Genomic DNA, 26,685 nt, shown 5'->3' with positions numbered 1-26,685 from the left:
GGCCTCGGCCAGAGACTCGTCCGGCCAGCCCCAGCCCCAGGCTCGGGCGCTCGGAGGTGGCGGCGGGGGCGGAGGCCAGCGGGGCCCGGGCTCCCCGCGCGCGGCCTCAGGCTCACCACCTCGGGTCTCCAGCGGAGGAGGTCCGTGTTCATGCTATAGATTACCTACAGATTCATTTAAGCGCTTTAATACACAACTAGCTCAGAAATCATTAAGAGACCTGGAGAAGGGGAGAAATCACCCTCACACTCACCGGTAATAAGTGTTGACATGAAGCAAAAATCGATTGAGTGGAACCGAGCCGGTGGCAGTGGCGCTGGCTGGAGGGGGGACCGGGGAGCGAGCGGGAGGAGCGAGGGGACCCCCTCCGGTGGCTGGGGAGCCAGGCTCTCCTCTTGGCCGGGGGAGAGGGCTGGCGGGCGGGGACGGGGTGAGGAGGACCATTCTTGCTTCTGCAAAGTCCAGGGAAAGGAGCTGAGGGGGGAGAGGGCTCCCCCGCGGGGCCGAGTCTCCGCCCCCCCAGCCCGCACCACTGTAGCCGGGGCAGCGACAACTTCTTCCCCAACCTCGACTTCCCTTTGTTTGTTTGTCTGTTTGTCCCCCGCAGATGGATGGATTCCCTCGAAATAAAGTTCTACTTCGGGGCGAGCAAACTAGGCCGAGATCCACCTCCTGTAGCCAGCGCTCCCAAGCCCCTGCAGCACCAGCAGGAGACGCACGTCCGCCCAGCGGGTCTCCTTAGCGCTTCCAGCCCCCGGTACCCGACCCCAAATCCCTGCCCCGGGCCCCGCCGCCCCTCCCCCGCCCCCCTCCCCCACTCCAGGCCGAGCCCGGGGCGCCCGCACCGTGGGCCCCGCCGCCGCTGCAGAAGCCAAAGTCCGCCGGTGGGGACCGCTTTCCTCTCCAGTGCTCTCGAGTGAACAACAAGGACGGGGGTGACCCTCGTTCAAAGGGCTTTTATCTGCCCCCCACCGCCGCGTGATCCCTCCGCGGGGCCGGGGGCAGAGCTTAAAAAGGAAAGGAGGTTAATGTGCATTGAGCACCGGCCTTACATCGAGGACGCTACCTGCGATCTCTTCAAAAGGCAGCAGCAGCCAGCAGTTCCTTGCAGAACAAAGACTCAGTGTCTGCGCTTCCAAAGCTGATAGGTAAAGTTGCAGATAAAAGAAACCTAAGCGCAAAAAAACACAGGATTTTCTCTTGCTCCTCCAAACCGGCGGCTTCTTTTCGCCCCCCCCCCCCCTTCGTTCCCCCTGATGGTGTTTGTTCTCGCCCACTTGGGGGTGCGGGGCGGCTCTGACCCAACTCCTTTTCTCCCCCCCCCCCACTCCCCTCACAGCACCGTGGTGATGAGTTCTTCCGAACTAAGTTGTAGTTGCTACTATTTGCTACTAAATCAAATTCCACATTAGAGAGAGAGAGAGAGAGAGAGAGAGAGAGAGAGAGAGAGAGAGAGAGAGAGGCTGAAAACCACCAGCAAAGGAAGGAGGGGTTGTTTCAAATTCTTTCAAACACACACAGACCCTCCTTCCCCCTTCAGAAGTCAGAGGATGGGAGGGGAGGCGAGGGCTGTAATTCATCTTGATTTGAATCATTGTCCTGCAGTTTGCAAACTATAATCCTGTATAATTTCAGGAACAAGCAGGTTTAGAATTAATGGGTCAATATTATTTAAAACAAAACACGGGGAGCGTGACCTTTGTCTCAACTACATATTGCTCGACAAGACTCAGGAAACTCCACTCTAACCTCTCAACCCCTGGGCTCTTTGAGAAACCGAGGGGCTGTGGTTATTAGAACCTGTCTTTGTTTCCTTTAATGTCTCTAAAGGATTGGGAAATAGCAATGCAATAGAACATGAAGAATCTCTCTACTTAAGCCTGAAAGATAAACGTGGAGGCCTAAATATTTTGAACTGGCGGTGTTTCCCAAGAAACATACAGACATATTCCTCTTGAGAGGAATGTATATAAACTGTACAGGTAGACATACACATATACTTCTCCAGAACAATTTCCTGGAGGCACAGGTACCCCACCCCTCTCCCCCAGGAGTCAATGAGAAATTCCAAGCTGGTGTACTGTCTACATTTCTTTCACCTGGTGAAATAATAAAAAAAATATTATTTTTTCTAGCAATAATGGAATCCTCGGGGGGGTTAAGCCAAATACAAATCTGGGAGAGACAAGATCAGACTTTGCAGCTCTTTTTTTCTTTCTTTCTGGGTGTGCTTTTTTGTTGTTTCTGATGGATGATTACAATTTATTTCTACCAAATTTAAATAAGTGCTCCTGCCTTGCATCCTTGACTAAGCAGGCAGAGGGAACTGGTTTGGTAGGCAGTGACTGAGAAACCCTGGCCAGGAGACAGAGGAGGGGCAGAAAGAATCCAGACCAATGTGTATGCAGTATATTTTACTCCCATGAAATAAAACACTTTTTTTTTCATATTTGCTGAAAAGTAAAACAATAATATTGTACGAAATGTTATACACAGGGTAGGTTGTACATAGCAGTTTCAGAAACATCATTGCATCCACCAGAGGAACTATTCTAGAACTGATATTCACACATTTTTTAATAATAATAATATGTTAGAAACATACAGTGTGGCATTTAATATATACATTCCTTTGCTCGAGAGCGAAAAAAATCCTAATCGCTTCTGCATAACATGCTTTATTTTAAAGCCTAACCTTTTAAAAACACTGTTGCGATATTCCTAACAACTGCTTTTTATAAAATTAATTTGACATTTCGATATATATACATCCTTTCCGTCATTTTTTTTAATGTTAACAAGGCTAAACTTAAAAAATAACAAGCTTATCGTAATGTTAAAAGGTCCTATCCAGTCAAACCTCCGAGAGCGCGTCCTTTGCAACTTTTGGAAATAACTTTTGAGGGAAAGATGTCAAGACACCGAGGCAATTCCTTTTGAAATCGAGGGAGCTCCCTCTCTTTCATTCAGTGGTTTCCTTTTCCTCTCCCTCCTCCTTCTGTCCCTTCCTTGAGTGCCCACGACCTTCTAGCAGTAACTCCCAGTCTCTCCGGGGGCCAGAGGGGCCCTCCCGCCTGGCACGGCGCTAGGATCCCGGCGGGCGGGCGCGGCTCACACCGGCCGGTCCACCGCGTACTGGCAGGCGCTCAGGTTGGACGCCGGGGTCTGCACGCTGCCGTAGCCGAAGCTGGAGTGCTGCTTGGCTTTCAGTCTCAGGCTGGCCAGGCTCGAGTTACACGTGTCCCGGTAAACGTACGGCGGGGTCGGCGGCGCGTAGGGGCAGGCGGGCGTGGGCACGGCCGAGTTGAGCGACGGGCTGCTCAGGTTGTTGAGGTTGTTGAGGCTGTTGAGGCCGGAGCCCGGGACGCCGGCCACCGCCGAGGGCACCATGCTGGACGACATGCTCATGGAGGAGATGGAGCTGGGCGGGGAGAACATGCTCTGGGACGACAGGGGGTTGACGTTCATCGAGTTGAAGAAGGGGAAGCTCTTGGTGGACAGCGAGGCGGACGTGAGGCCCTTGGCGGCCCAGTTGTTGTACGAGTAGCCCGGGTACATGTCGTCGTAGGGTTGCATGAGCCCGTTGAACTGCGGCCCGAAGCCGTTCTTGCACAGCTCGGCTTGCTGGTTGCGCTCCCGCTTTCTCCATTTGGCCCGGCGGTTCTTAAACCAAACCTGGGGTGGGATGGGGTGGGGGAGGGGGGAAGAGGAGGGCAGGGAGCAAATAAGACGCCACAGGTCGGATAAGTCAAACCTCAATCCCCCCGAGAGCACCAAAGGCCGCCTCTTCTCCGACACCAAACCCTGGTCTTCACCGGTCTCCGCACCCCCGGGCGCCCCACACCCCATGGTCTGGAGCCCAGACCAAAGGAGGAAGGAAAGCCCTGGCGGCTCAGGCCTACGAGGCAGGGCTCTGAGCTTCGCCACAAACCCCAGCCGAATGCTTGGTGGCCTGTGGCAGCTTCTTCTCTAACCCGGGCCCTGCTTGGGATCCAAAAACACTCCCTGCAAAAATAAACGCGGGCCAGCAGGCTCCTCCCGCCCCGCGTCTTTCCCTGGCCACCTTGCAAACTTGCTTCCATTCCAAAGCCACACACTCCGTGGAGAGCACCAGGGACTGGCAGGGCACCAGAGCCCGCTCCCCCACACAGCCCCTCCCTATACTCTGGGGTCTCCACTGCCCCCTTCCACTCCAGGGGAACCTGCACCTTCCCCTCAGCAAACGCCGGGCCGCAACCCCCTCCCTCAACCAACAAAATAACCAAGTAAAACCCCAACAGCTCCTGTAAACTCAAGGAATTCAGCGTGCATAAACTTCCGACCCCAGAATGGGTCGCTCTGCAGCCCCCACTCACTCTGCTCTCTTTCTTACTCCTCCCATCCCAGGCCAAGCCTGCGCCCCTTCGCTCTCCTCCTGGGCCCAGACGGGTCTGGGCTTTGCAGGAGGCCCCCTCCAGCCCAGCCAACCCCCTTACCCGCGACCGATGGCCCCGCCACAACCCCGCTCTCAATCCACATTGGACCCGCCAGTCGCCCCAGACGGCGGCTTTTGTGTATTGGAGAGAGGCCTGGTCGGAGATTTCGGAGTTGACACCAGTGATGTTTCCCATTACATATCTCTCAGCCGGGCCCAGCCGGCTAATCTGCTTTTTTCTCTCCCCCCTTTTCCCCTTTCATTCTTGATTTCCTTTTGTGTCCCCCTTCCTCTCTTTTGCACCCGACTGCTATAAAAAGCACGCCCGCCTCACTCCCACTCGGCTGGACCAGCCCTGGGCTTGGGTAGAGGTAGCGGGAGGGAGCGAGGGCCCCTGCGGGTCGGCGAGCAAGGCCCTGGGGAGGGACTGAGGGGAAGCCAGGGGGTTGTGGGAGGGCTTTCCTGAAGGATCCCACGGTATCCACAGATAGTGTTTTTATTTTAACTACTTGCCATTTCTCCCCTTACGCCACCTAAACTTTGCCCAGGCAAGAAGCGTACGTGAGAGGCCCGTTCCCCTGCTGCTCCGGAGAGCTAATGAGAGACTGACCTTTCGCAGAGCCAGGCAGGCCCGCGGAGCGCTGGCTCCGTGCAGTTAAACTTAAAACCATTTCCAACCTCATCCCGGCTCTTTTACCACCAGCCTCGCCTCACGCCTTACACAGTGCCACCCAGACAGTGTCTTCTTCGTTCCCTCTGCTCTGGGAGTGATTTTTGGCCTTAAAATCTTTCCATCCTTATTGTTATACGCTTCCTCTGTTCTAGCTGGGGGCTCTGTTTTTCTATCCAGGACTTTTTTTTTCCCCAGTAAAGCCTCTGGATCCTTTGTGTATTTTCTGTTTCCAGAATCCTAACAATTTTGGAGTTTTGCACCGACAAGCATAAACCAGGATGCTGCCGCTACTGGGTAACTGATTTAAAGTTCATTTTTTTTTTTTTGCCCATCCATAATGCACAGATTTGCTACACAAAGGTAAGCCCTTTCTTTGATAAAACTATTTTAACTGGGGGGAAGGGTGCAACAATCTCCTGAGAAAAAGATAAATAAACCAAACTGAAAAGTCTTTTTCTTTTTCTTTCTAAGAGGACTGATTAGCAGGATAGTAGCTTGGGTATTAAAATGGCTTCCAGAGATCACAAAACCAGGGAGTCGGGCGTGAGAGAGACCTGAATGGCCCCAAACCGCCCGCAGAGACCTTGTATGGAGGACGAGACGCCTGGAGAAAGGGCTGGGCCAGGCCCGGCGGGAAAGTTTCCCTTGCGTGTTTCTGGCCGGTTTTCCTTGTTAAAGGCGCACAGGTTGGAGCCTGTTTTCAGCTCCTAGCCTGGGAGGGATTTTATGAGCGCTCGCCCGGCGACTGCAAGCCAGGAACACAATACCCTGTGCAAGGGAATGAATGCCATGTGGCCCAGTGTGGTAGGGCGCTGGGCGGCGTAGTAGCAGCGAGTCCGTGCCATTCCGGCCCCAAAGGGGGCCCTCGGCAGAGCCTCGGATGGGGGAGCTGAAACCCCGCGACTGGGCCGGCACCTCGCTACTGGGCCGGCGGCGAGAGGCCTTTTGCTTTTGCAAAGACACCCCACCCGCAGCCTCCGGGGCGCGGCGCCGCCTCCCGTCGCTCCCTCCGGGTCTCCAAGGCCTGCGCCTCCGCGGCGCTCCCCCGCCGCCTAGCCCTCCCTCCCTCCCCCGCTCCGCCCGCGCTCCTACCCGGACTCGGGCTTCCGTGAGGTTGGTCCACACGGCGATCTCTTCGCGCGTGGACATGTCCGGGTAGCGGTTCCTCTGGAACGTGGCCTCCAGCTCCTGCAGCTGCTGGCTGGTGAAATGAGTCCGCTGCCGCCGCTGCCGCTTCTTCTTGGACGGGTCTTCGGCGCCCACGTCCTCATTCTTCCCCTGCTGGCTCTTGTCCTTCTCTGAAAGCGAAACAACGCACAGCGGTTCCCATCAGCGTGCCCACCACCGGCCACCGGGGAACTCCCGGGAAGAGAGGGGGGGCCCTGGCTGGGGAGAGAGGGGAGGCGGCGGGAGGAGTGTGGGACCGGCCGCTCGCTCGCGTGGCGCGGAGCACTGGCGTCTGGGGGGTGCCGGCGCGGGTGTGGGTGTGCGCGCCCCATCTCCTCCCTTCTTTCCCCATCACCTCCCCCCCCCCCCCACCGCCGCCGGCGGCGCCGTATGTTTTATTTACATGTTTATCTTGCCTGCGACCGCGACACATTCATTTTTATTGCCCGTCCTTTCGAGCCCGTGTATACGCCTCTGTGCAGACACACCGAAACCTCCCGGACACGCGCCCGCGCGCGTGGTACAGAGACACCCCGGCTTTCTGTACAGCGACACCCCGGCTTTCCAAGAGGTTTGGGAAGGCTAGAGAAGCGGACTTTGGGATTCGGTCTGGCACCCAATTTTTTTTTTTTTTTTAAGACCTCTTCTTCTGACACATAGTTTCAGAGATACATTGTGAACAAGTGGAGCTTCTCTCTGAAAGCAAAGAGGAGAACGTGGCCCGGGTGGGAGATGGGGAGCGGCCTCTGGGCCCCCTCGGGTGCAGATGCTGTCATTTTTTCTGACCCAAGCGACCGAAGGGAGGCCGGGGTAAGCATAGGAAGGGAGGCCGAGAGACCCGCGCCGTTCGCGCCACCCCAGCCGGGCGGTGGAGGTAGAGCGAAAGGGACGGGAAGTCGTGCGGACGGCCAGCTGCAGGACCACTCCCACCACTGCCTTTCCCCCTGGCAGGGCCCGTCTTGCTCGAGGGCCAGAGAGGTCGAGCGACGCGGGGCGGCCGGGCGGGGGTACAGCGGGGGCCGCGCGGCTCCTTACCTGCGGCCTCGGGGCTGGAGGTGTCGGAGATGGTGTGCACCTCCAGCCTGTGCTTGGCGGAGTCCAGGGCGCGGGTCTGGCCGGGGGCTAGGACCGAAGCCATCGCCTGGAGCTGGGGGTGGGGGCAGGCGGAGGACGCGGGGGCAGCCGGCCGCTTGGTCCCTGCTGCTCGGGGCTCCAAGTGCAGCGGGCCTCTCATGCAGCTCATGGGCGGAGGAGCGCGCCGCCCTGCCCGGCTCGGGGCGCGGGGCGTCCCCGCGGGGTCCGCCGCGGGCACAGCCGGGAAACACAACCCCCGCGGAGCGCTCTAGCCTCGCCGCCCGGTCTTCTTCGGAAAGGCTTTTAATAAGCGAGAGGTTCCAGCGGCCGAATGTCAGCGGGCGAGCGGAGCCATGCGAACGAGGTCGGTTGGGAGGGTACGGCTCCGGGGCTCCGGGCGTCTTTGGGGGAGCAGTAGGCTTGCAAGTTCCAAAGCGAAACGAGAGTGGGCGAAGACCCCTTTCCTTCCTCGCCCCCTCCCTCTCCCGAGGACCCCTCCAATGGGGACGGCCAACGCCGGGCGCGCTCCGCCCGCCCCCCGCGCGCAGCCCTGACAGCGAAGTGTCAAGAGTGACAGGGACAGGTAGCTGACATCGGATCCCGGCGGCGGCGGCGGAGCCTCCGGGCGCTCCCTCCGCGTCGGGCACACGCACGGCCCCGCGGATCGTGGGGCTGGAGCCGGGCCTCGCCGCAGCTCAACTCAGCTCAGCTCAGCTCCGGGCACCTGGGCCAGCGGAGGACCGGCACTGCGGCTCCCCGCTTCCCTGTTGGCCTAACATCTTAAAAACCAGAGGCGGGCTTCCTGGTGCCGAGACGTCATTTGGCCACGGCCCTCCTGCCTCCCTCCGCCTCCTCCCAGACCCTTCTGGTGGCCGGAGTGACGTGGCTCTGGCCCAATCAGGAGGCCCCGAGCTGCGGGCGGAGGGACCGCGCTGCTTGCACCTATCAGCTCAGTGGGCTGGGCCACTACCTCCCTGCGCCCGCAGAGTCTACACCCGCTGGCTCCAGCCCGACTGAGCGCGATCGGCTTTTTGTTCGGGCGGGCGGAGAGGTGGAAGGATGAGGTGGGAGTAAAAAGGCTCGGGGAGAAAGGAGCTGGAAGGTACACGGGTCAACAAGGTACCCCTTGCCCACTTTCTTTTATGTCTCACTTATAGCCATTTTCACTCCAGAGGTGTTTTTCTTCTCCTGTATGGAAAGGAGACATGCTACTGAAAACCAGAAATATTTTTTAAAAAAACACCCACAGATCACTTCTCCGATCTTAGATTTTTCCAAACAGCCTGTCAGGCGAACGCTGCACTAATCTGAAGAATCTTTGTTTTAATTGAAAAAAAAAAAAAGACATATCCCTTAGAAGGCAGGCTAATAAATTAGAAATCGAGAAGCAAATGGACCCGTCAAGAGAAAATTACCTTGACTTTCAATGAACAACTGTTTGGTGGTTCACTCTGGATTTATACAAGAATAAAAAGTCGCCTCAGATCACGTTCTCTGTAATGCTTATTAGTCCCCAGACAGAAAACACACAATAGAATAGAAACCCTAGCCCAGCATTTTCAAAATGCTGAAAGCTTATCCATTCTACTTAGCGTTGATTAAGACACATATCCTAGATCTTTCAAATTCCTCGTACACTGTATTAAGCTCGTCCTAACCAGAGAGAGAGCCGAGCTTTAAATTCGACTCTTGTGTTTACTTTATTATCAATCAGATTGAAATCCATAAAGCTTGTAGAATCAACAGCCTTGAGCTAATTATATATAAACTATGCTTTAATGAGTTTCCATACAATTAAGAATGTTGCCAAATAACCAATTTCAAGGATAATTTTTGTCTTCTTTTTCCCCCCTAGGAAGCTCAAGGCTGTCTTGAATTGTTAAAGTCCAAGCAGGCAGAGGCGGTAGGGTTTGAGCAAAGGACACAAGCGTAGGAGAACCCGGGGCCAGGAAAGGCAAAACCTATTCATTTATATAAACAAAGGAAATAGAACACCTTTGGCGACATCCAACCCTTTGTAGCATTATTTCCACATCAATTTAATTTCCACGGAAGTTAGAGAAAGAAACCCAAACACATTATTTAAAATAATTTTTTTGAAAGTCCCTTTGTCCTCTGGCTTGGGTCAGCTGGGGAGCACAGACTAATCTCCCCTGGGCTCTGCATGGGCGATTGCTTTATTGTGGAGTTAGTGTTATCATCCCTGGCTGTGTATTTGTTTGACGTTACAGTCAATGATTTGCAACATCAGTATGGAGTATCTCCAGAAAATCCCCTCCCCGTCCTTGTTCACAAGATTGGGAAACGTATTCGGTCTGGGGCAGAGTAGATGAAACGGACTACAAACATGTTTGTAACCTATGTGTCTCCCCTTTGCCCTGCTCCCCACCCCAAACCCTATCTGCAACTCCTCCCTCATTTTAAACATGCTTGAGAGCAGTCAGAGGAACCATAGGAGAATTGTTCTCCAGACTAGTCTCTCTCCACACAAGTACCATCCTACTTTAAGAAGAATTCAGCTATAAGGGGGAAACTTGCTTCATAGTAAGCTTTAAATCAGCATTTCTAATTTTAACCTTTTGTCCCAGTTCACCCCCATTCCAAGCATACACACCTACCCAGAGCAGAATACATCCCCCCTCTGACAGGTCTGCATTGGCTGAGGTTCATACTTCCAGCCATATTAGGTCCCGCAATCTTATCGTTAAATTATACATATTACACCGGCAGCCTGTTGGTAAAGAAGGTTAAATTAATTTACATTCTGTTCATTATCTGGTGCTTAAATGACGCATTTTATCCCTGAGATTTGGAGGAGAATCTCCTCAGACCCCACAGCGTTTCGCTGAAGACAATGCTCTTACATTTGTAGTGGGTTTTAATCTGATAAGACTTTAATTTGCTTAAGTCTTTTAAATAAGGGTTTTAGATGTTTCCAGCCATTTTCTTATTGAATTTCCTCTAATTCCCCCAAGATCATAAAGTATATGTGTAAAGTAAATATTTCCTCCCCTTGAACTGGCAGCCGATGACCTGTAACTAAGTCAATATGAATGCAGCTCTTTTCTGCCCAATGTGTTTACTAATCATATTCCAGTTTCTTCTTCTAAACCTTAGCAGAGCTGTGATCCCCACACTACCGTGCCCCTAAGGGCTGTTGATTCACGAAGAAACCCCCATTCTACAAGGCTGTTGATTCACGAAGAAACCCCCATTATATCAAAGAAGGAGAGATCCCCCATCACAGTGAGCACTCAATTTTTGGTGCAAGCTCAGAGTGTTTGTCCAAACTCCTTGCTTGGGAGAGCCGAGAAGCTCTACAGAGCCAGACAGATTTCTAAACACATCTCTCATTAAACCCGCAGAATTCTGATTTAAGCTCAGGTGGCTCTGCTTGACTAATAGAACTTTCATCCGGACAAATACACACCACGAGGGACCTAAACCAACCTCCAAAGTGGGTGAAAAACCCAAGGGCAAGTGGCAGCACCTTACAGTGCCAAAGGGTGGAGATGGTGGAAGTGCTGGTGACCTTTAGGCAGCCTAAAAGCCTAAAGGGACAAGGAATCTTAAATTGTATCAATCCATTGCAAAGCCAAGTGGGACATAAAGACAGTTATCTGGAACTCCCTGATTAGAGAAAAAACACAACTATACACACATATACCTATAAGTCTATAGAGTATAACCCCCAACCCCAGCTCTCAAAACAACTGAGCTAGTGAGGTGTTTCTTCACATTTTTTTTTCAGCCAGAATTTCAACTCTCTCCTAATCAATTAATCACTTCAGAAACTCTTGTCTGAGAGACACACTTCCCAAGCCTGAGATTTCACTCCGTGGGTTGTAGGAGTATAACAACACGAAAAGTCTAGATGAGGAAAAACAAGTGGGGAGCCGGGAGACACTTCTCCGTAAAAATGGGGGTGGTTGTGAGTAATTTTGGAGATTTAATTAACCGAAACCATATGGGTGGGCACACAGGTACAGGCAGCACCGATAAGGAAGAAGTTGAAAGTGAAGAAATCGAATGTATTTCGGTTCAGCACTAAGCCCTTCTTTGGTTGGTTCTAGAAATCGCTATGTCAGCTTTCTGCACAGAAATTAGAAAAACTCAGCGTGGTCCTTTCAGGGGAGCCCGAGGTGCACCAGGGCTTCCCAGGACCAGGACAGGAAGCTCGGTGCGAGATTAAGTTTTTGTGTCCCAAGACATCAGGTATCATCTCAATCGGCGTTGTTTTCTTGCTCATTCTTTCAAATAATGACCCTTGAGGAGAGTTTTGAGCTGTTATTTGCCACCAATTACCAGCCTTAAAGTCTTACTTAATTTCGCACTCTTTAGTGTTAGTTGCAGAAAGACCCCTCTGGCCATCACGGTGAGATTGGCCAAGCTGTGCCATCAACTTCTTAGTTGCAGCGGCCCAAGTACAGATAGGGACACAAACAAGGGGCCAACGACATTCGGAAAAGAAAAACGTGTCCTCAGAACTCACCTGGAAAATGACTCAATTACATACCCCCCTGCACTGTCAGGCCTCAGAGAGGCGGGAGCCCTGCTCAGTCAAGGCCAGCTCAAGGACGAGGCCCGCCTGGGATTCTGCTCGGAGACACGTGAGGGGCGTGGGTGCGCCAGCAGTGGTGTCAGGCGCAGAGGTCAGAAGGAGACCTTGCACCCTGCCCAAGAAGTGGCCCTTCCTCCTCTCCCTCCTCTGCCTGGCTTCCCTCCGCACAAGAAATCAAGCTGGAAAGGGCTCCCTTTCTACCCGCGTCCCCAGCCGTAACCAAACATTAAAGGCTTTACTGTAGCTAATTTCCGTCCCCCTCATTGCCTAAATGGAATAAAAAACAAACAAACTGTTCCTTTATTTTGTAAAAAAGGAGGATGCATTTTTTGGAACCAGAAATCTGTAGATGTACTAAACAATACCCGCCCTCGCTAGGTTCGTGCAGTTGGTCCCCCTGTATCTGTCCCCACACAACCTACCGCTGGAGGTTTGGTGCGACTGGGGGAGAAAGTTCAGGTGTCAGGTGTAGGGCCGGTGACGAGAAGACTGAGGGATTAGAGGAAGCATCGGAGCAGGGGGCTAGTGAAATCACTAAACCCACGTGCTGTGATGCCTTTTCATGTTAGCATGCTAGCCCTACTAGCAAGCTCCGTCCTCCACTACAGGTTTATTAGGCTCTCATTTAATCTCACAATGTGACTTAGTCATGGAAACGTAAAATAAGGAGAATGTATAAATGTTAGGGTAAGAGAGAGAAGCGGGAATAAGATAAATATCAATATTCAGGTCCAGAGAGAGAAGTGACAAGGGACTAACTAAAGTCACTTAAAAAGAACACAACACAACAAAAATTGGATTTAAATGCTCCTTTCTTTTTCTATGTTCTCCCTTTGCAGCTCATGTTCGTCTCTTTTCTATTTCTCTTGCTCTCCCTTCTTCCTGTCTTCCCTCTCCCAGACATGCTAGTAGCTAACATTCAGCATTAGTTGTCATGGTGACCATAAATCACATAAATCCAAAAATACCCACCTATAATCTGAGATGAAGCTTTTATTTCCCTAGCGAAATAATATTTTAAAAGCTGTCAGCTGACAAAAAGGGAACCCAGCTCATTGTAGTAACCCAAGTAATATATTACTTCTAAAGATTTAAATTAAAATGTCAGCCTATTAAAAACATGCTGGGAGAATCCTGGGCACTCTTCAGGTCAGATCCCCACAATGAAGTTGACTCCATCACCCCTGATCACTCTTTAGCACAGACACACAATTTTGCCTGCGCTCTCTCCTTCTGCCCATGTATTCCCTTCTGTCCCAACTACCGCGGTCCAAGGGAGCCAGCTCCTTTGCCTGAATCTTTGGAAGATCTGGTGTGTTGGTCCTCTGATATCAATCATTTCCCTAAATGGAAGATAAGGGATTTGAGGGGGGGAGGAAAGGAAAGAGAAAGTGTGGTTGAGAGCCATAATGAGGGCGACTTCTTAGAAAAGCTGAGAAGAAAGAAATGAAGAGAGAAGGACGGGTGAGGGAAAGACCAAGTAGTGGAGAATGGAGCTGGGAGGCCAGGCCCTGTGGTGAAGGCTAACCCAGGAAAGGTAGGTAAACTCTGCCCTCCAGGAGGACACTCTCCCACGTGAAGCCCCGGTGGTGGTGGTGGTGGTGGTGGTGGTGGTGGTGGTGGTGGTGGTTGTGGTGGTAGGGGGGCAGTGGCGGGGGAGGGGACAGCCGCTGTTGGGCCTTTTGTCTTCCACGTTGGGCTTGTTGTCTTTTGCCTATCTTTGGATTACAGGGTATTCGCCTAGATGAAGAGCCATTAATTACCCATTCAGTCAATATTAGGAAGACCACAAAGCTTTTTACATAGGATTAAGAAGACATCAGATTGCTCCTTTAGTATATTCCTGCTCACGAATAAGCTTTCGTTATACATTTCCTTTTCCCCGGAGCCTCACTAACAACCGCTGCATGTATTAGCGGCATATTAGCAGCGGGCCATGCGGAGAAACCTGGGGTGCACACCCCGATGGAGCGAGGACGCAACCTGGGTCTGCCACCTGGGGACCGGCCACCTGGGGACAAGTGTCCAAATTCCCCCTCGTGGGGAACACACACACACACACACACACACGCATGCACACAGACACACAAGCATGCACACAGACACGCTGCTTTGGCGGGGAGTCCACAAAAAAACGCACATCTCCTCTCCCTGCCCAGCTCTTCCCTCCCCTCTTTGCTTCTTGCTCAGAAGTTAATGCGCCTTGGCAGGCCCCTGATCTTGTCCTCGCGCCGCCCTGGGGAGCCGGCTACCCTTCTGAACACCTCTCTCCCCCTTTCTGTCAACGATGAGGCCCCGAGCCGGCACCATCCCTCGCCCATGCTGCGTTCGGTTCCGCAGCGGAGGGCCTGGCTGCTGTCGCTGGGGTCCTTGTTGGCATTAAAGTCGCTTCATGACGGCGGCGGGAACCAGGGTTGTTTGCTTTCAGCGGGTACCTTGGAACCCTCGTTAGTATGTGCTCGGCAAACATTTGCTGATCCAGGGATTGGGTGTGTGTGTGGGGGGGTGGGGAGTCTATGGCCACGGAGGCGGCGGGGTTATCCCGGGTCTTCCTAAGAAGTTGGGGTCCGGACAGTGCTGAGGCCCCGTGAGAGGGAGTGTGTCTCTCAGCTGGGACTCCGCACCGGGCTCAGGACCCCTCCCAAGGAAGGAAGTTTTACAACATGAAAGACCAAGGCCAAACACTTTCAAACCGGCCACTGTGGCAAAGCTATTTAAGAATTCAGGGGCGCCGCTGGCCGAGGCCGGACAGAGGTCCCCCACCCCAGATCGGGTCGCTAAGCCACGTGCCCAGACCAAGGGGAGGCCTCTCGGACGGATTCAGCACGGAATCCAGATCCGCCGTCCGGAAACTGCAGGGTTCCTGACAGGGAAAGCGCACTCAGCCCAGGCCCTTCCTGAAGGTCACGGCCGGCCGCTTTTTGAATTCCGCAAGGGGGTTCCTTTCAGGACACCCAAAACCGGGAAAGGCGAAGGACCTCGGTGCTAGGGGTACGTTCTCTGGAGCCTCTAACCTCTTACTTCTGGGAGGGGGGGGGGGATTGCTTAACCTGCCACCTCTTCCTGGCTCCATTTTCCATGTCTAAGCCATTCCTCTCCCCGCCTCCCTCAAAGCCCTGGCCTGGGAGGCCTGGCTGACCTCACCTCCATCTCTTTTTGGGGTTTGAGCCAGGCTGGGGGTCAGCTTGTTAGATTTCAAGGGGACCCGGCCCTGCAGAAGCCCTTCTGCCTTTCCAGAGTGTTTCAGTCTTCAGTGAGGACAGCCGGTGAGGAGAGGGCATGCCAATAATAGGATATACTGGCTCTCTCTTTTTTTTTTAACTGCATGTCATATTATAAACATTTTTCCTTTTAAAAAGCAAAACTATTAAAAAAACAAAACAAAGGAGAAACATCTCTCTTTCAAAAGCAGGCTACAGCTAGGGGTTGCTTATTATGTAAGTTAAATTTGCTCACATTTAATCAAGAGGATGCTGGCAACCCTCCTTCAAGGGAACTAGAGTTTTTTTTTTTTTTTTTTTTTTTTTTTTTTTTTTTTTTTTTTTTAGGTTTACCAGATCCCTAAAAGCCAATAAAGCTAAGATGTTCAGCATTTCTTACTATCCCATGCCTCTTTCTCACGAACACACGAGGGGAGCAATTTTCTCTTTTGGTCTGAAAAGTAGAAAAGAGACTACTCCTGGCATTGCAGGCAAAGAGCCCTTCACCCGCATTAAAATAATCTGTGCTTGAGAGTAATGGTTATTTCTAGTTCTTTGTTTCTTTGCTAATTATCAAAAGCGAGCCTGGGTCTGTCTGCCAGGCCTGTCACAGGTCTCCCCAGCTAACCCGCTTCTTTCCCACCTACGAAGCCCCTATCCCCACCCCCGGCTTCTCCCCCAGGGGGGCCGCCTCCCTAGCTCACTGGGAGGCCACCTGTACTCAGAAACCCGTCCTGGGGTCCAGGAGCCCTGTGTGGGGGCGGGGGGAGGAGGAGACACGCTGAGTCTCTGCAGCTCCCAGCGAGGCGAGTCCGCGCCGGGCGAAGTCAGAGCGGGGAGCGCCTCTAGTCTGGCTGGAGCCAGGGCTGAACCCGCACAAAGTGTTTTCCCCGGGAGCCATGGCTGCTCTTGATTTTTAACCATATCCCAAACATACTTCGGTCTAATAATTTATTTTTACGACCGATTATCAAACAGAAGAAGAATTTAACACAATCTTAATGACAGAAATCACCCGACGTTATCTCTGCCTGGCCCCATTTAACCCCATGGGGTTAATCCCGGACAAGTGAGCATTTAACTGGCTCAGCGGGAGGACTCCGCGACGTGGTGCGGGGGTCCGGGCCGGTCTGCTCCGACCACTTTAGACGTTTTATTTTAACAAATGATGTTGTTCTCTCTCTCTCTCTTAACAAATGATGTTGTTCTCTCTCTCTCTCTCTCTCTCTCTCTCTCTCTCTTTCTCATTCATTGGGAAGCCCGAAGGCAGGGCCTTTGTTTTCTTCTTAGGAATATGGTTTGTTTACTTGGCCAGGGTCCCAATTCGCCCCCCTCCCCTCCCTCTGGCACCCATTACATTTGTATCCTTACTCTTTAATCCGGAAAGAGGGGGTTAGAGGCTGAGGGCTGGGGGTGGCGGGAGTCGCTCTATCTCCTCGCACTATCAAAGGTCAACAACCTCCTGAGGCTAGGCACTTATTTATTAAGGAGCCTGGAAAACCCAGAAAATAGAGGAACAGTCGGTATGAGTTTTTTCCCCCTGCATTCCAAAAAAAGCTGGTCCTATCTCACACACACACACACACACACACACACACGCACGATCAAAGGACACAATGTATCCTAGGCCTGCGCGACGGGTTGGAGACGTTTTGAGTTTTGCATAAATAAGCCTGCAGGCTTCGAGCAGCACCATCCCTTGACTCATCCAGAATGAAACCAGCCAATCGAGCAAAGACACCGCCAAAACCCGAGGCCCTGCAGCCGGCACAGCCCGTAGGTTCGCGTTGACAGGGGCGCGCACACTCCGTTCCACCCTGGGCTGGTGCGCGTACTCGCTGCCCTCCGGCTCAGCGGGCAGTGGTCAGCTCCTGCACCTCCGCGGCCAGGCAACCCCCCGCCAACGCCGGCCTCCCGCGCTCGCCTGCACGGTAAACCCCGCACCCACCAGCCTGGGCGGGGCGCGGCGGAGAGCCGCCAGGACTGGGTGGGCCCCTAGCGGCGCTGCCCGCAGTGGGTCGCGGCGAGCGACAGAGGTCGCTGTTGGACCACTTTTCCACTCCCGCTGGAGGCACCGAGGTAGGTCGGGGTGTGCCTAGAGGAGGCCACAGGGAAGCAGAGAGAGAAAGCGAGAGGGAGAGTGGTTGGGTCTCCTCCGGAGTGCAGTATGATTTGGAGAAAAGGATGAACGTCCCCGGGACGGCTGCTTCCCGTCGTCCCACCCAGAGGCCAAGTGTCTAAGTGCCAGGAGCAGGAGCTGCGCCGGTCCGGGGCTCGCCTGCTCACGTCTCGCCCGAGGCCCAGAGGCCCGGAGGCGGGTGCCCAGCTCGCAGCCTGAGCTCCGCTCCCGGCCTTACCATGGGCGCCGGGATGCTGCTGCGGGCTGAGCTTGCTCTGGGCCCCCTCTTTTCGATTCTCGGGAGAGTCCGTGAACTCGACCTTTTGGACCTCGGAGTCTTTGGAGGAGAAGAGGCATTCCACGGCCGCCGGCTGCACGCCTGGGCCACGCGCGCCGGCCCCACGAGCGCGGAGAGAGCCGCCCCGGGCCGCCGCCGCGGAAAGGAGCGGGGTTAGGGGCGTGGGGGGGGGGGGGGCGGGGAGCGGACCGAGGAGAAAGAGGGGACAGAGATCAAAGACCCAGTTAGAAAGAAGAGCGGAGGGCACTCCCGTCTCGGGGACCCTCTGGGCCACGCGGCGCAGGAGGCATCCTCTCTCTGCGCCACCCGGGTTGCCAGCCAGCAGCTCCCGTTTGGGGGGCGGCGGCGGGGAATGGGCCTGGGGCTTAGGAACGCAGCAAGCGTTCTGATTTCGAGTTCTGATTTCCTTCAATCCTTCCTTCCGGCCCCTCTGGGGAGTGCCCCACGCCGCGGCCTCACCGTCGGGGGTGGGTTGGTTGGGGGCGGGGGGGACAGGGCAGGAGAAGTGAGTCTTACCTAATTGCACACACGCCGACACTAGTTTGCGGCAGTTGGTCTCCATCCCCGGTTATCTGCAAAACAGAAGAGGAGGGCGGTGTGGGGCGGCGGTCCTCGGGAACACAGGGCTCTCAGGAGGCTCTTGGAGGGGAGAGGGGAGACTCCCACACCCACCAGTAGGCGCCTACTCTGTGCTGGGTCCTCTGGCTGCCCAGATCCAGACCTAGCCCGGCCCGGGGGAGGGGGGGAGAGATGAGCGGGAGATTTCCCTCCACGGCCCAAGCGAATGGGCCCACGGGGCTCTTGGCCTATAAAGCGCCCGCGTTCTGGGGTCCTATGCTGCAGAGCCATTCTCGAGGGGTCTGTGGAGGGTTAAGAGCCCTTCTCAACACCATGGTAACCTTGGCAGAGGCAAATTTTGGGGGAGGGGCGGGTGGAGAGGCTTTTTCTCTTTTTATCTTGGGGAGTTAGTGTGTGCCGAGGCCGCCGCTCCGCACAGTCCTGCTCTGTGAGTGGGAGCTCGGCACACACTGGGAGAATGTCAGAGGCCACTTGCTCCCGCCCTGGCCCGCAGCGGCCCTCGGTTTTCTGCAGCGAACAGGACTCTAAGGCTCTCGGCCTCGGGGTCTCTCCCCGGAGCAAGCCTTCCCTGAGCCTCTCTCTCATCCATCAGGAGCTAGTTTTCCATATTTAGCCACACTTCTCCCTGGAGATACTCACCCGGGCCATTTATTTACCCTGAAGTATGATTTAAGATCACGGAGGAGAGAGGCGGTGTGGCCAGAGAGAGACGGAGGAGAGCAGGGTCAACGTCCCCAAGGGGTTTTACTGCCCACCGAGGATGGAGCAATAGCCCCGAGATGGGCTTCCCCATGACTCCCCCTTCTCCTCCTAGGCAACCCCAAATCTTTTTCAGATTTCCAACCACCACGCAGCTAGCCTAGCGTTTAGCGCGCTCCCCCTCCTTTTCCGCCACAGGCAAACCAGGAGAAGGGGGTGGCGAGGGGCTCTGTGGGGTTCAGGAGAAAAGGAGCAGATGCTTTAAAGTCAGAAGAAATGAAAGAAGGCCCCGGGGCTCCGCAGGACCGTGGGATCTCTGCGCCCGCCTCCTTCCGCGCTCACCAGGGTATGCCTGCGGCGGGAGGGCCCGCGGCCCTGGAGGAAGGGCCGAGGGTGGGCGAGGGCGGCGCCCCGCCAGCGGAGGGGCAGAGGCGGGCAGGCCGCTGCGGGTCTGCCTCGGGCCTGAGTCGCATTTCCCTGCTCCTTGGCCTCTCCTGGAAGGAGCAAGGGCCTCTGGCCAGAGTCGCTGCCCAGAGGAGGGACAGAGGCGTGGGGGATCTAAGGGTCGAGACCCTCCAAATGGCTTTCCCACCCGCCAGCGAGATCAGGGGGCTCCGCGGCTTTTTGCTGCGGGGGCCCGGGTCCCAGAAGTAGCAATTTGGCGGTCCCAGATTTAGTGATTCTGCAGTAAAATCACAGGATTAGTTCCTGATTGAGATGTCTGTTCGTGAGATATTACAAAATTCATTATCACAGCTTTCTACTAACTCGATATGAAGTAACACAGATGGGATTTTATTAGTCCAGACTTCAAATGTTTACTTATGATAATTTCGGGGGAAATTTGCATGTCATCATCATTTCGATAATCTTTTTTTTTTTCCTTCCCCTTAGCGTCTGAACTGGCTGCATTATTAGCCGGTGGCCGGAGCATTGCAGATGGTAACTGCAAATACTTTTTATTTTCTAAAAGAATGAACTATACAAAAGAATGGCCACACCACATCAAGTCAGTCAATTATTACACACATTCTCCCCCACTCCTAAGCTTCGGTTCTGTAGACCAAACAGAGTAATACAAAACAAATTTTCAAGAATTCTCCTCCAAAGACTGAAAAGAAGGTCAAGGCAATTCCTTAGCTCCCTCCTGGCGTCCTTGTGACTTGGGGATTTACTTGGTGGTCAAAATGAGCCCAGAAACCTGCATTTACTTATGTGTATTTTTTATTTTATTTTATTTTATTTTGCTTTATAGAATGACCAGGCCTACTAGATGAATTAAATTCAAATAAATAAGGAAGATAATTAAAATTAAAAAAAATAATTTTCCAATTCCTGCCTGCTGATCCTTAAATGTGCCCCTGTCAAGACGAGTCTTACAAGACAAATTTGGCTGTGAGATTTAGGGTCTAGCTTCCATGGCTAATCTCCCAAATTAAGATGTGCAACTTTTACTGATAGAAAGTTTTCACCCCCAAAGTTCATGTCCTTGTTGGAGAGTATACGCCAGGGAATCTTGCTCTGTCCAGCTGGAGTTTTCTGTTGTGAGCATGCTAGAAGCACCAAGCAGCTAACACAGCACACGGAACCACAGAGGCCTCGACAGGCAGGCATACACGAAGAAATAAAACATTTTGCTTAAAAGGAATGTCTAATGATTGCCGTAAGAAAAATTGCTGGGAAAAGAGAGTACTCATAATTCCAAATCCTTTCATATTTCCTCCCCTTTCCTTTCATTTTGATATCCTCTAATAAAATCTTCAATGGAAAATTTAGAAATAAACAGCACAAGAACATATGTTTTAAATGAACTAAATTGGGGAGATTAGCCAGTAAATTAATTTGCAGCAGGTAATTATTTAAGGACATCAAAATACTGCACAACACAGTCCTGTAGTTTACCAGGGTAAGTCTTCTTTTAAACCAATTAATATCGATGCTTCAGGAGCACTTGAGGAACGATGCACCTGAATAATTTAAATATAGTTTTGCTGAGATAAAGTAAAAACATTCCATAAACGAAGCAGCTACTTAATTTTTAGGGAAAGTTTGATTATTGAATTATTGCATGGTTATTTTGTGTTTCATTAATAAAAAAATCTTCAAGCTATTTCGCTTAATTGCTTTGTTTCCTTGGAATAATTGGTATTAGAGTTTTAGATGAATTTCCTCCAAAATGATATTAAAACCATCTTTAATTCTTATTAGTGGCCTATAAAAAATTCAAGGGCATCTCTCTAAAGTAGGTTAATTTTTTCATTAAAATGTGTTCAGATGTATGAATTCCTATTATTTTAATTTACTATAGCAAAAAATATTTTCCCATTTAGTTTTCTTTAGTAAGACATAATCCTTGCATACACAAAAAAGAATAAAAATCAGACTACCCTATGATGGGTTGGTTTCTAAATTGCTTAGGAAAAGTAAAGCCATTACATTGGAATAAAAGAGGAACGTATTTCGCAGATTCGGAATCAATCCTTTTCTTACTTGACATTTGGAAGAGTCTCTTTCCGTGCACCCATGTAAAATGTATCTCTCGAAAGTGTAAGACCGGAGTTGACTGGTGATCAATTTAAAGGATTTATAATCCGAAGTAATTGTGTGAGTTTGGCATCCAGTCCTGGCTCCCAGGTAATTCGTTTGGGCCTGAGAGGTCACTCACTGCCAGTTAAGATGGAATCTTTTCTTCCCAATTGGTAACAATGGGAAGAGGGCTAATCTTCCAGTAGCGAAAACTTTGTACCCGGGCCCTTTATCTCGAGAAGGCTAATCCCCAGCCCGAGGATCTGTCCCTGCCGCGTTGGCACCGAGATTTAAGGGAAGATACCTCTTTTTAAATGCCAGCCCTGGTCTCGCCTCCCCCTCGACTTCAGCGCCCCGTAGATTGTTCGCGTCTGTGACTGGGGACGCGAGGAGCAGGGCTTTGCAAATTCTGCCTGCCTCGGGGGGTGGGGAGGATGGAGGGGAAGGCATCCCCAAGAGCCACAAATCACCTCCAAGTGAAGATTCCCCAAAGTGGAACAAATTTGTAAACTCGCATGATCTCACACCCTCGCGGGGCCGGCGGCCTCCACTTACCCGCTCCCGGGAGAGGGAGGAAGCTGCCGTCTGTCTCCGTGTCCCGCCGCTTCCCGGGGAGATGGCCCGCGAGCCGGGGGCGCGGGCTGCACCGCGAGCGCCCGAGAGCCGGGGCCGAGGGTCCGGCGGGGCTCCCGAGGGCGCCGAGGTCCCGGGGAGTCCGCGGGGGCGCGGGGAGGGGGGGGGCTCCGGGGTCTCAGCCGTCGCCGGCGGTGTCCTCCCGCTGCGCTCCAGCTTCCCCGCTCGGGCTCCCGCTCGCTCTCTCCTCCCTCGCTCTCATCCCATTCTGCGCCCTCCGCTCGGGGCGGGTGGGGAGCGCCGTGACGTCAGCAGAGATTCCACCAAACTCCGCTGCCCCGCGGCGGCGGGCGGCGGCCGCGCCGGGCCGCGCGGGGAGCGGGCTCAGCGCCCCGGCCGGCGCGGGGCGGGGGCGGCGGCCAGGGGCTCCGGGAGGCGAGGCGGGGCCGGGGACCGAGAGGCCTGCGGGAGCCGGGGAAAGAGCTGGGGAGAGCGGAGGGAGGAAGGAGAGGGAGAGGGAGAGGGAGCCGGGCGGGGCGCGCAGACAGGAGTCGGCGGGCGCTCGCACTCCCACGGCGGAGAGGAGGACGCGGAGGGAGGACGGGAGGAGGAGGCGGAGAGAAAGGAATCCGCGCCAAACCGGGAGCTCGAAGGAATCAGGGAGGGAAGGAGGGCCGGGGCGTCGGGGAGACAGAAAGGTACTCCTGGGGAGCCCGCCGCCCGGGACGGATAGGGAGGCACGGACGGGGAAGAGTGCCCCCAAGGAATGAACAAAGGAGGACAGTGTGTAAGGGATTGTTTGGGGCGAGGCCTGCGGGGTGTGAATCGGAGTGTGCGGGTGTGTGACCTTCTCGCAGGCCTGCAGGGCTGAGGGAAGAGGTCACGGAGCCTGGGTGTAGGGGTGGATGGGGTGGGGGCGTGTGTGTGTGTGTGTGTGTGTGTGTGCGCGCGCGCGCGCTCGCGGGGCGGGGGGGGGGAGTGGAGGGGGAGAAGGATTGAAGGAAGGGCAGGAGGCTGGAGGTAAGGTGGGCAGAGTGGGGCTGAGAGAGGATGAATGACCCAGGAGAAATCTGGAAAAGTGGGGTGAGTGGGGGCAGTCAGGAGCGAGCGCGGGAGAGCCAGACCCAGCACCCAGGGCCTGCCCACAGGCTCCCAAGGTCAATGCGAGGGAAACAGGTCAGCGGGCGGCACCCAGGGTCCGCGCACGAATCGCACGCAAAGAGATTGCGCTGGACAAGGCTCAGGCCCTCGCCGGGTCTAGAATTTCCTCCGCTGTACCTACACTCCGCGAGTTCACTCCGGGTCACGGCTATCTCATTTTTTAAAATGACGAGGTTAAGGTTCTCGTTGAGCGCGGTATTGAATTGCACGGGACGTTGGTGGGGGTGGGAAGGGACGCTCCCCTCAGATCCACATGTTCTCCTAGAAGTCGGAGAACAAGTGAAGCGAGAGAGGAGGTCACTTTCATCCCAAAAGTGTGTCCTCTTGCTAAACCCTGATGTTTCGATGTCTTGACTGGAGCAAGGCAGGGAGCAAGATACTGGTGCTCAGTCTCGCCCTGGGATGGAAGGGCTATGCATAGGACTCTCCTGGAAGCCCAGGTGTGAGGGCTTCTGCCAGGCACCTTGGGCAAAGTTCTTGCAGTCTCAAGGGCATCCTGTTCATGCATGTGTTTGGAAAGCGCTGGAAAACAGCCATTGCTCTCGCTTGGGGTTTCCCCCCCAATATTAGTCCCTGCATAGGAGCAAACACGCAGCCAGGTCTGCCATGAAAGAGCCCTCCCCGCTGCCCGCCCCCCCTCCCCCAATAAAGTCCTCTAAAAGTTGTATTGCTCTTCCTAAACCAATTCTCGAAATTTTAGGAAAATAAAACGACGTGTGAGAAATGTACATGAAAAAGGCCTGCCATTAGGATAATCCCGGTCACCACATAGGTTTGGGGCTTTTCCTGTGTTCTGGGGGCTGTCTGGAACATGTTATGTGTTTTGTGGAATTACTCCGTGTTTTGAATTCATCTGAGTTAGCAGTAAAAACAGGCAAACAAACTCGCTCAATTTGTTTTGAATGCTAAATCCCTTCACTTTTGAAATAGCTAACAGTCGACAGATGGACTCATTTTGTGGAAAGGGTTAGCTTCTTGAGCCACGGAAGAAAACTGAAGAGAGAGAGATCTACATTCTAAAGCCGTTACTGAGCTTCACATAACATCCGTGAAAACTCAAACCGTCTCCCTCTACCAGGTGACCATCCCAGACAGTTTTATTTAAGGGAAGAGACTTGAGCGGGAAATGCCCACGTGCTGTTTTTTTTTGTTTTGTGTTGTTTTAATTTTAATTCCTCCCCCTGTCTCTGGGTTTCTGGAATCTTGCTGCGGCAAGAAAATAAAATTTACTCAACAAGTCTTACAATTGAAATCTAAAGTTACGACGTACGTACCATACCGACAGATGTTTTCCAAGAGAGACATTTTCTTCTCTGCTTATCAAAGATTTCTCCTACCCCCCATCCCAAATAATGGGTTCATGTCCTCCCCCCCCCCATTTTTCTTTTCATTTCATAGAGATTAAGAGACGCTCAAGCAGAAGGGCCTCGCCTTCATCGGTGAGTGGCAGGAATGGGAAATCTCAAGAAAAAGTGGTAAAGGAGTGAGAAAATCAGAGACAGGACGATTCAGAGACCCGGAGAGACTGGGGAGAGAGAGACTGGGGAGAGAGAACTCGCAGATCTGCGGGTGCAACCCCAGTCTCCCCCCCCCCCCCATCCCATCCCCTCTGGATTCAGAGGTTTGCTAACCTGGACTGGGAGGAAAGGGTTTGGGGAAGCTCAGGACCCCTCACCCCCCTTCGGTCTGGAGTCTCGCCTGCCTGAATCCTGGCCTGGCAGGGGCCAGTGCAGACCCTGCTCTGAGGTTTTGGGTCCTCGCCTTGCCCAGCACCCGTGCAGCTGAAGTGAGCAGCTGGTGGGAAATGCAAATGGCTCCTGGAGAAATAGGAGATACAGAATGATTCTCATTCCCTCCTCGAGTGTGTGGAAGGAGCTGGACATACGTTTCACGCTCCTAATCCTTCTTTTACATTTTTAGTCATACTCCTATTAAACAACTAATTAATGCCCAGGACCACGGGGGAATACATTAGGCATGCAGCGGGGAGGCAGGGTGCTGCTTGGGAGGGGGGGAGGGGGGCTGCACGCCGCCGAGCTGATGTAAGATGTGGATTTCAGGGTTTCCCTGTCAGAGCAGAGATGGAATCGTGGGCCTTGGCGAAGGGCCGTGGCAATCGTATTTAGGCTCCGATGACTCCAAATGAGAAAGGGGTGGAGGGAGCGTCCCAGCAGAGCGAGCACGCGGCCCTGCGGTTGTAAACACGGCTGCGGCATCAAAGGTACCAGCAGCTCCTGCAGGGCCCGGTCGGTCGCCTAGGTGGGGAGACGCTGACGTCCTCGCGTATCTGTGAATTTCAAGGCTGTTCCAATTTGACATAAACAACTCGGGTCGGTTCCTCCTGGTATTTCTTGATGAGACTCAGGGCTCTAGAATATCTCTAACATTTTCCCCCCTCTGGTGTGCACATCATTTTTACTTTTCAAAAAAAAAAAATCTGAAACAAGTCTGAAGATACGTAATACCCTTTCACTGGACTGTTTTCCCTAGCTCTTCTTTCTGTCTTTTCTACCATGGGGTTGACTGTGTGTGTGTGTGTGTGTGTGTGTGTGTGTGTGTGTGAAGGGGGGACACCGGGAAATAAACATCCCCTCCCCTCCAATCCGCCAGGAAGAGCGCTACTTGGCTGAACAGGGTCAGAGACTTTTTAGTGAGATTCTGAGTTATACCCCCTTCCTTTCATATTTGGAGGCAAGTGACAGGACGGTTAGAACAAGAATCACACTGCAAGGCTCCGGGAGGACACCTCATTTTCTGATCAAAGAGGGGCGAGACGGGGGACAAATGTGGGGTGACCCCGGCCAGCCCTCGGGCACCCAGAAAGTCGGGATTTGGGAAAAGGTACAGTATTATTTCACCAGCCCGCGGGACGGGGGCTGCGCGCTACCATTTACTTTCTCACTCTGGATTATGATCTCAACCCTGGCAGGCAATTTCCCCGGCTCCTTATCTGACAACAAGCGAGTATGTAAATACCGATGGCTGGAGATGTTTAACTGCCTCCAACGTTATTGATTTGTTGGCCGTTCTAAATTTCCTCGCCAGTCTAGGTCTTGTTTCCGAATCATCTCTTCGGGCGGTTTGATCAGAATTTCCGATGCTACAATACAATAATTGTTGTTGTTTTAATTTTATTTTAAAAAAGGCATTTAAGATGAACCCGTTGATTTGCATATAAATTAAAACGACTATGCGTTGTTGCCTGTTCCGGTACCGTATAATCATTTTGAAATTAGTACTTAACCACTAGAGCTAAAAAGAATAGATAAATGTCTGTATTGACTTACTAATGAATTGCCTAATTAAAACGTCGCGGAGATGTGGGGCTCTGGAAAGATGGTTAAATCAAGACATTTTTTAGGGAGGGATGAGTGCGTCTAGGGTGGGTAACGGGCCGCTGTCTGGAACTCATCAGAACGGAAATTCGGTGGTTCCGAGCTTCTCTTTGGGAACCCCGGTCCTTCTCTTTTGTGGCTGATTTGGTGCTTGTTTGTAAATAATACACGATGGGTAAGGAGCGCTTGGTCGGCTGCAATCGCTCTGGCCCCTCGCTCAGACCCCAGGTCTACCCCAGAAGGGCCGCATCCCGGGGCGGCGGGGCGGCCGGGAGGGAGGCGGGCGGCCGGGCGGGCTGGCCAGCC

General features: G+C 53.3%; 1 protein-coding gene and 2 long non-coding RNA genes across 5 annotated transcripts in view; 1 reads left to right on the top strand and 2 right to left on the bottom strand.

Annotated features, from left to right (window-relative positions):
* LOC123653295 overlaps positions 1-1,411 on the top strand; it is a 3,363-nt gene extending 1,952 nt beyond the window's left edge. Inside the window, exon 2 of the long non-coding RNA XR_006743025.1 lies at positions 608-1,411. This is a non-coding gene — a long non-coding RNA (uncharacterized LOC123653295). The remainder of the gene's footprint in view (positions 1-607) is intronic.
* Positions 1,412-2,399: 988 nt separating this feature from the next.
* On the bottom strand, positions 2,400-22,120 carry PITX2 (paired like homeodomain 2). 3 transcript variants are annotated; one of them, XM_036408899.2, is made up of 5 exons: positions 21,866-22,120; positions 18,023-18,078; positions 17,447-17,587; positions 6,180-6,385; positions 2,400-3,675 (listed from the first exon to the last, which is right to left on the bottom strand). In XM_036408899.2, the coding sequence occupies exons 2-5, from the start codon at positions 18,066-18,068 to the stop codon at positions 3,112-3,114; spliced, it is 957 nt and encodes a 318-aa protein (XP_036264792.1). In that variant the 5' UTR covers positions 18,069-18,078; positions 21,866-22,120; the 3' UTR covers positions 2,400-3,111. The 3 variants fall into 3 exon arrangements, with proteins under 3 accessions (XP_036264792.1, XP_036264800.1, XP_036264785.1); XM_036408907.2 differs by lacking the exon at positions 17,447-17,587 and having other exon boundaries at positions 21,866-22,111; XM_036408892.2 differs by lacking the exons at positions 17,447-17,587; positions 18,023-18,078; positions 21,866-22,120 and adding an exon at positions 7,290-8,142.
* LOC118702703 lies at positions 2,400-25,605 on the bottom strand. Its single transcript, XR_004982823.1, has 3 exons — positions 25,569-25,605; positions 24,058-24,060; positions 2,400-2,860 (listed from the first exon to the last, which is right to left on the bottom strand). It is a non-coding gene; the product is annotated as an uncharacterized LOC118702703 (long non-coding RNA).
* Between the last annotated feature and the right edge of the window lie 1,080 nt (positions 25,606-26,685).

Source organism: Pipistrellus kuhlii, unplaced genomic scaffold (assembly GCF_014108245.1).
Source record: "Pipistrellus kuhlii isolate mPipKuh1 unplaced genomic scaffold, mPipKuh1.p scaffold_m20_p_1, whole genome shotgun sequence".
NCBI lineage: Eukaryota > Metazoa > Chordata > Mammalia > Chiroptera > Vespertilionidae > Pipistrellus > Pipistrellus kuhlii.
Note: the sequence above shows the minus strand (reverse complement) of the source record. Positions and strands in the feature narration are given on the sequence as shown.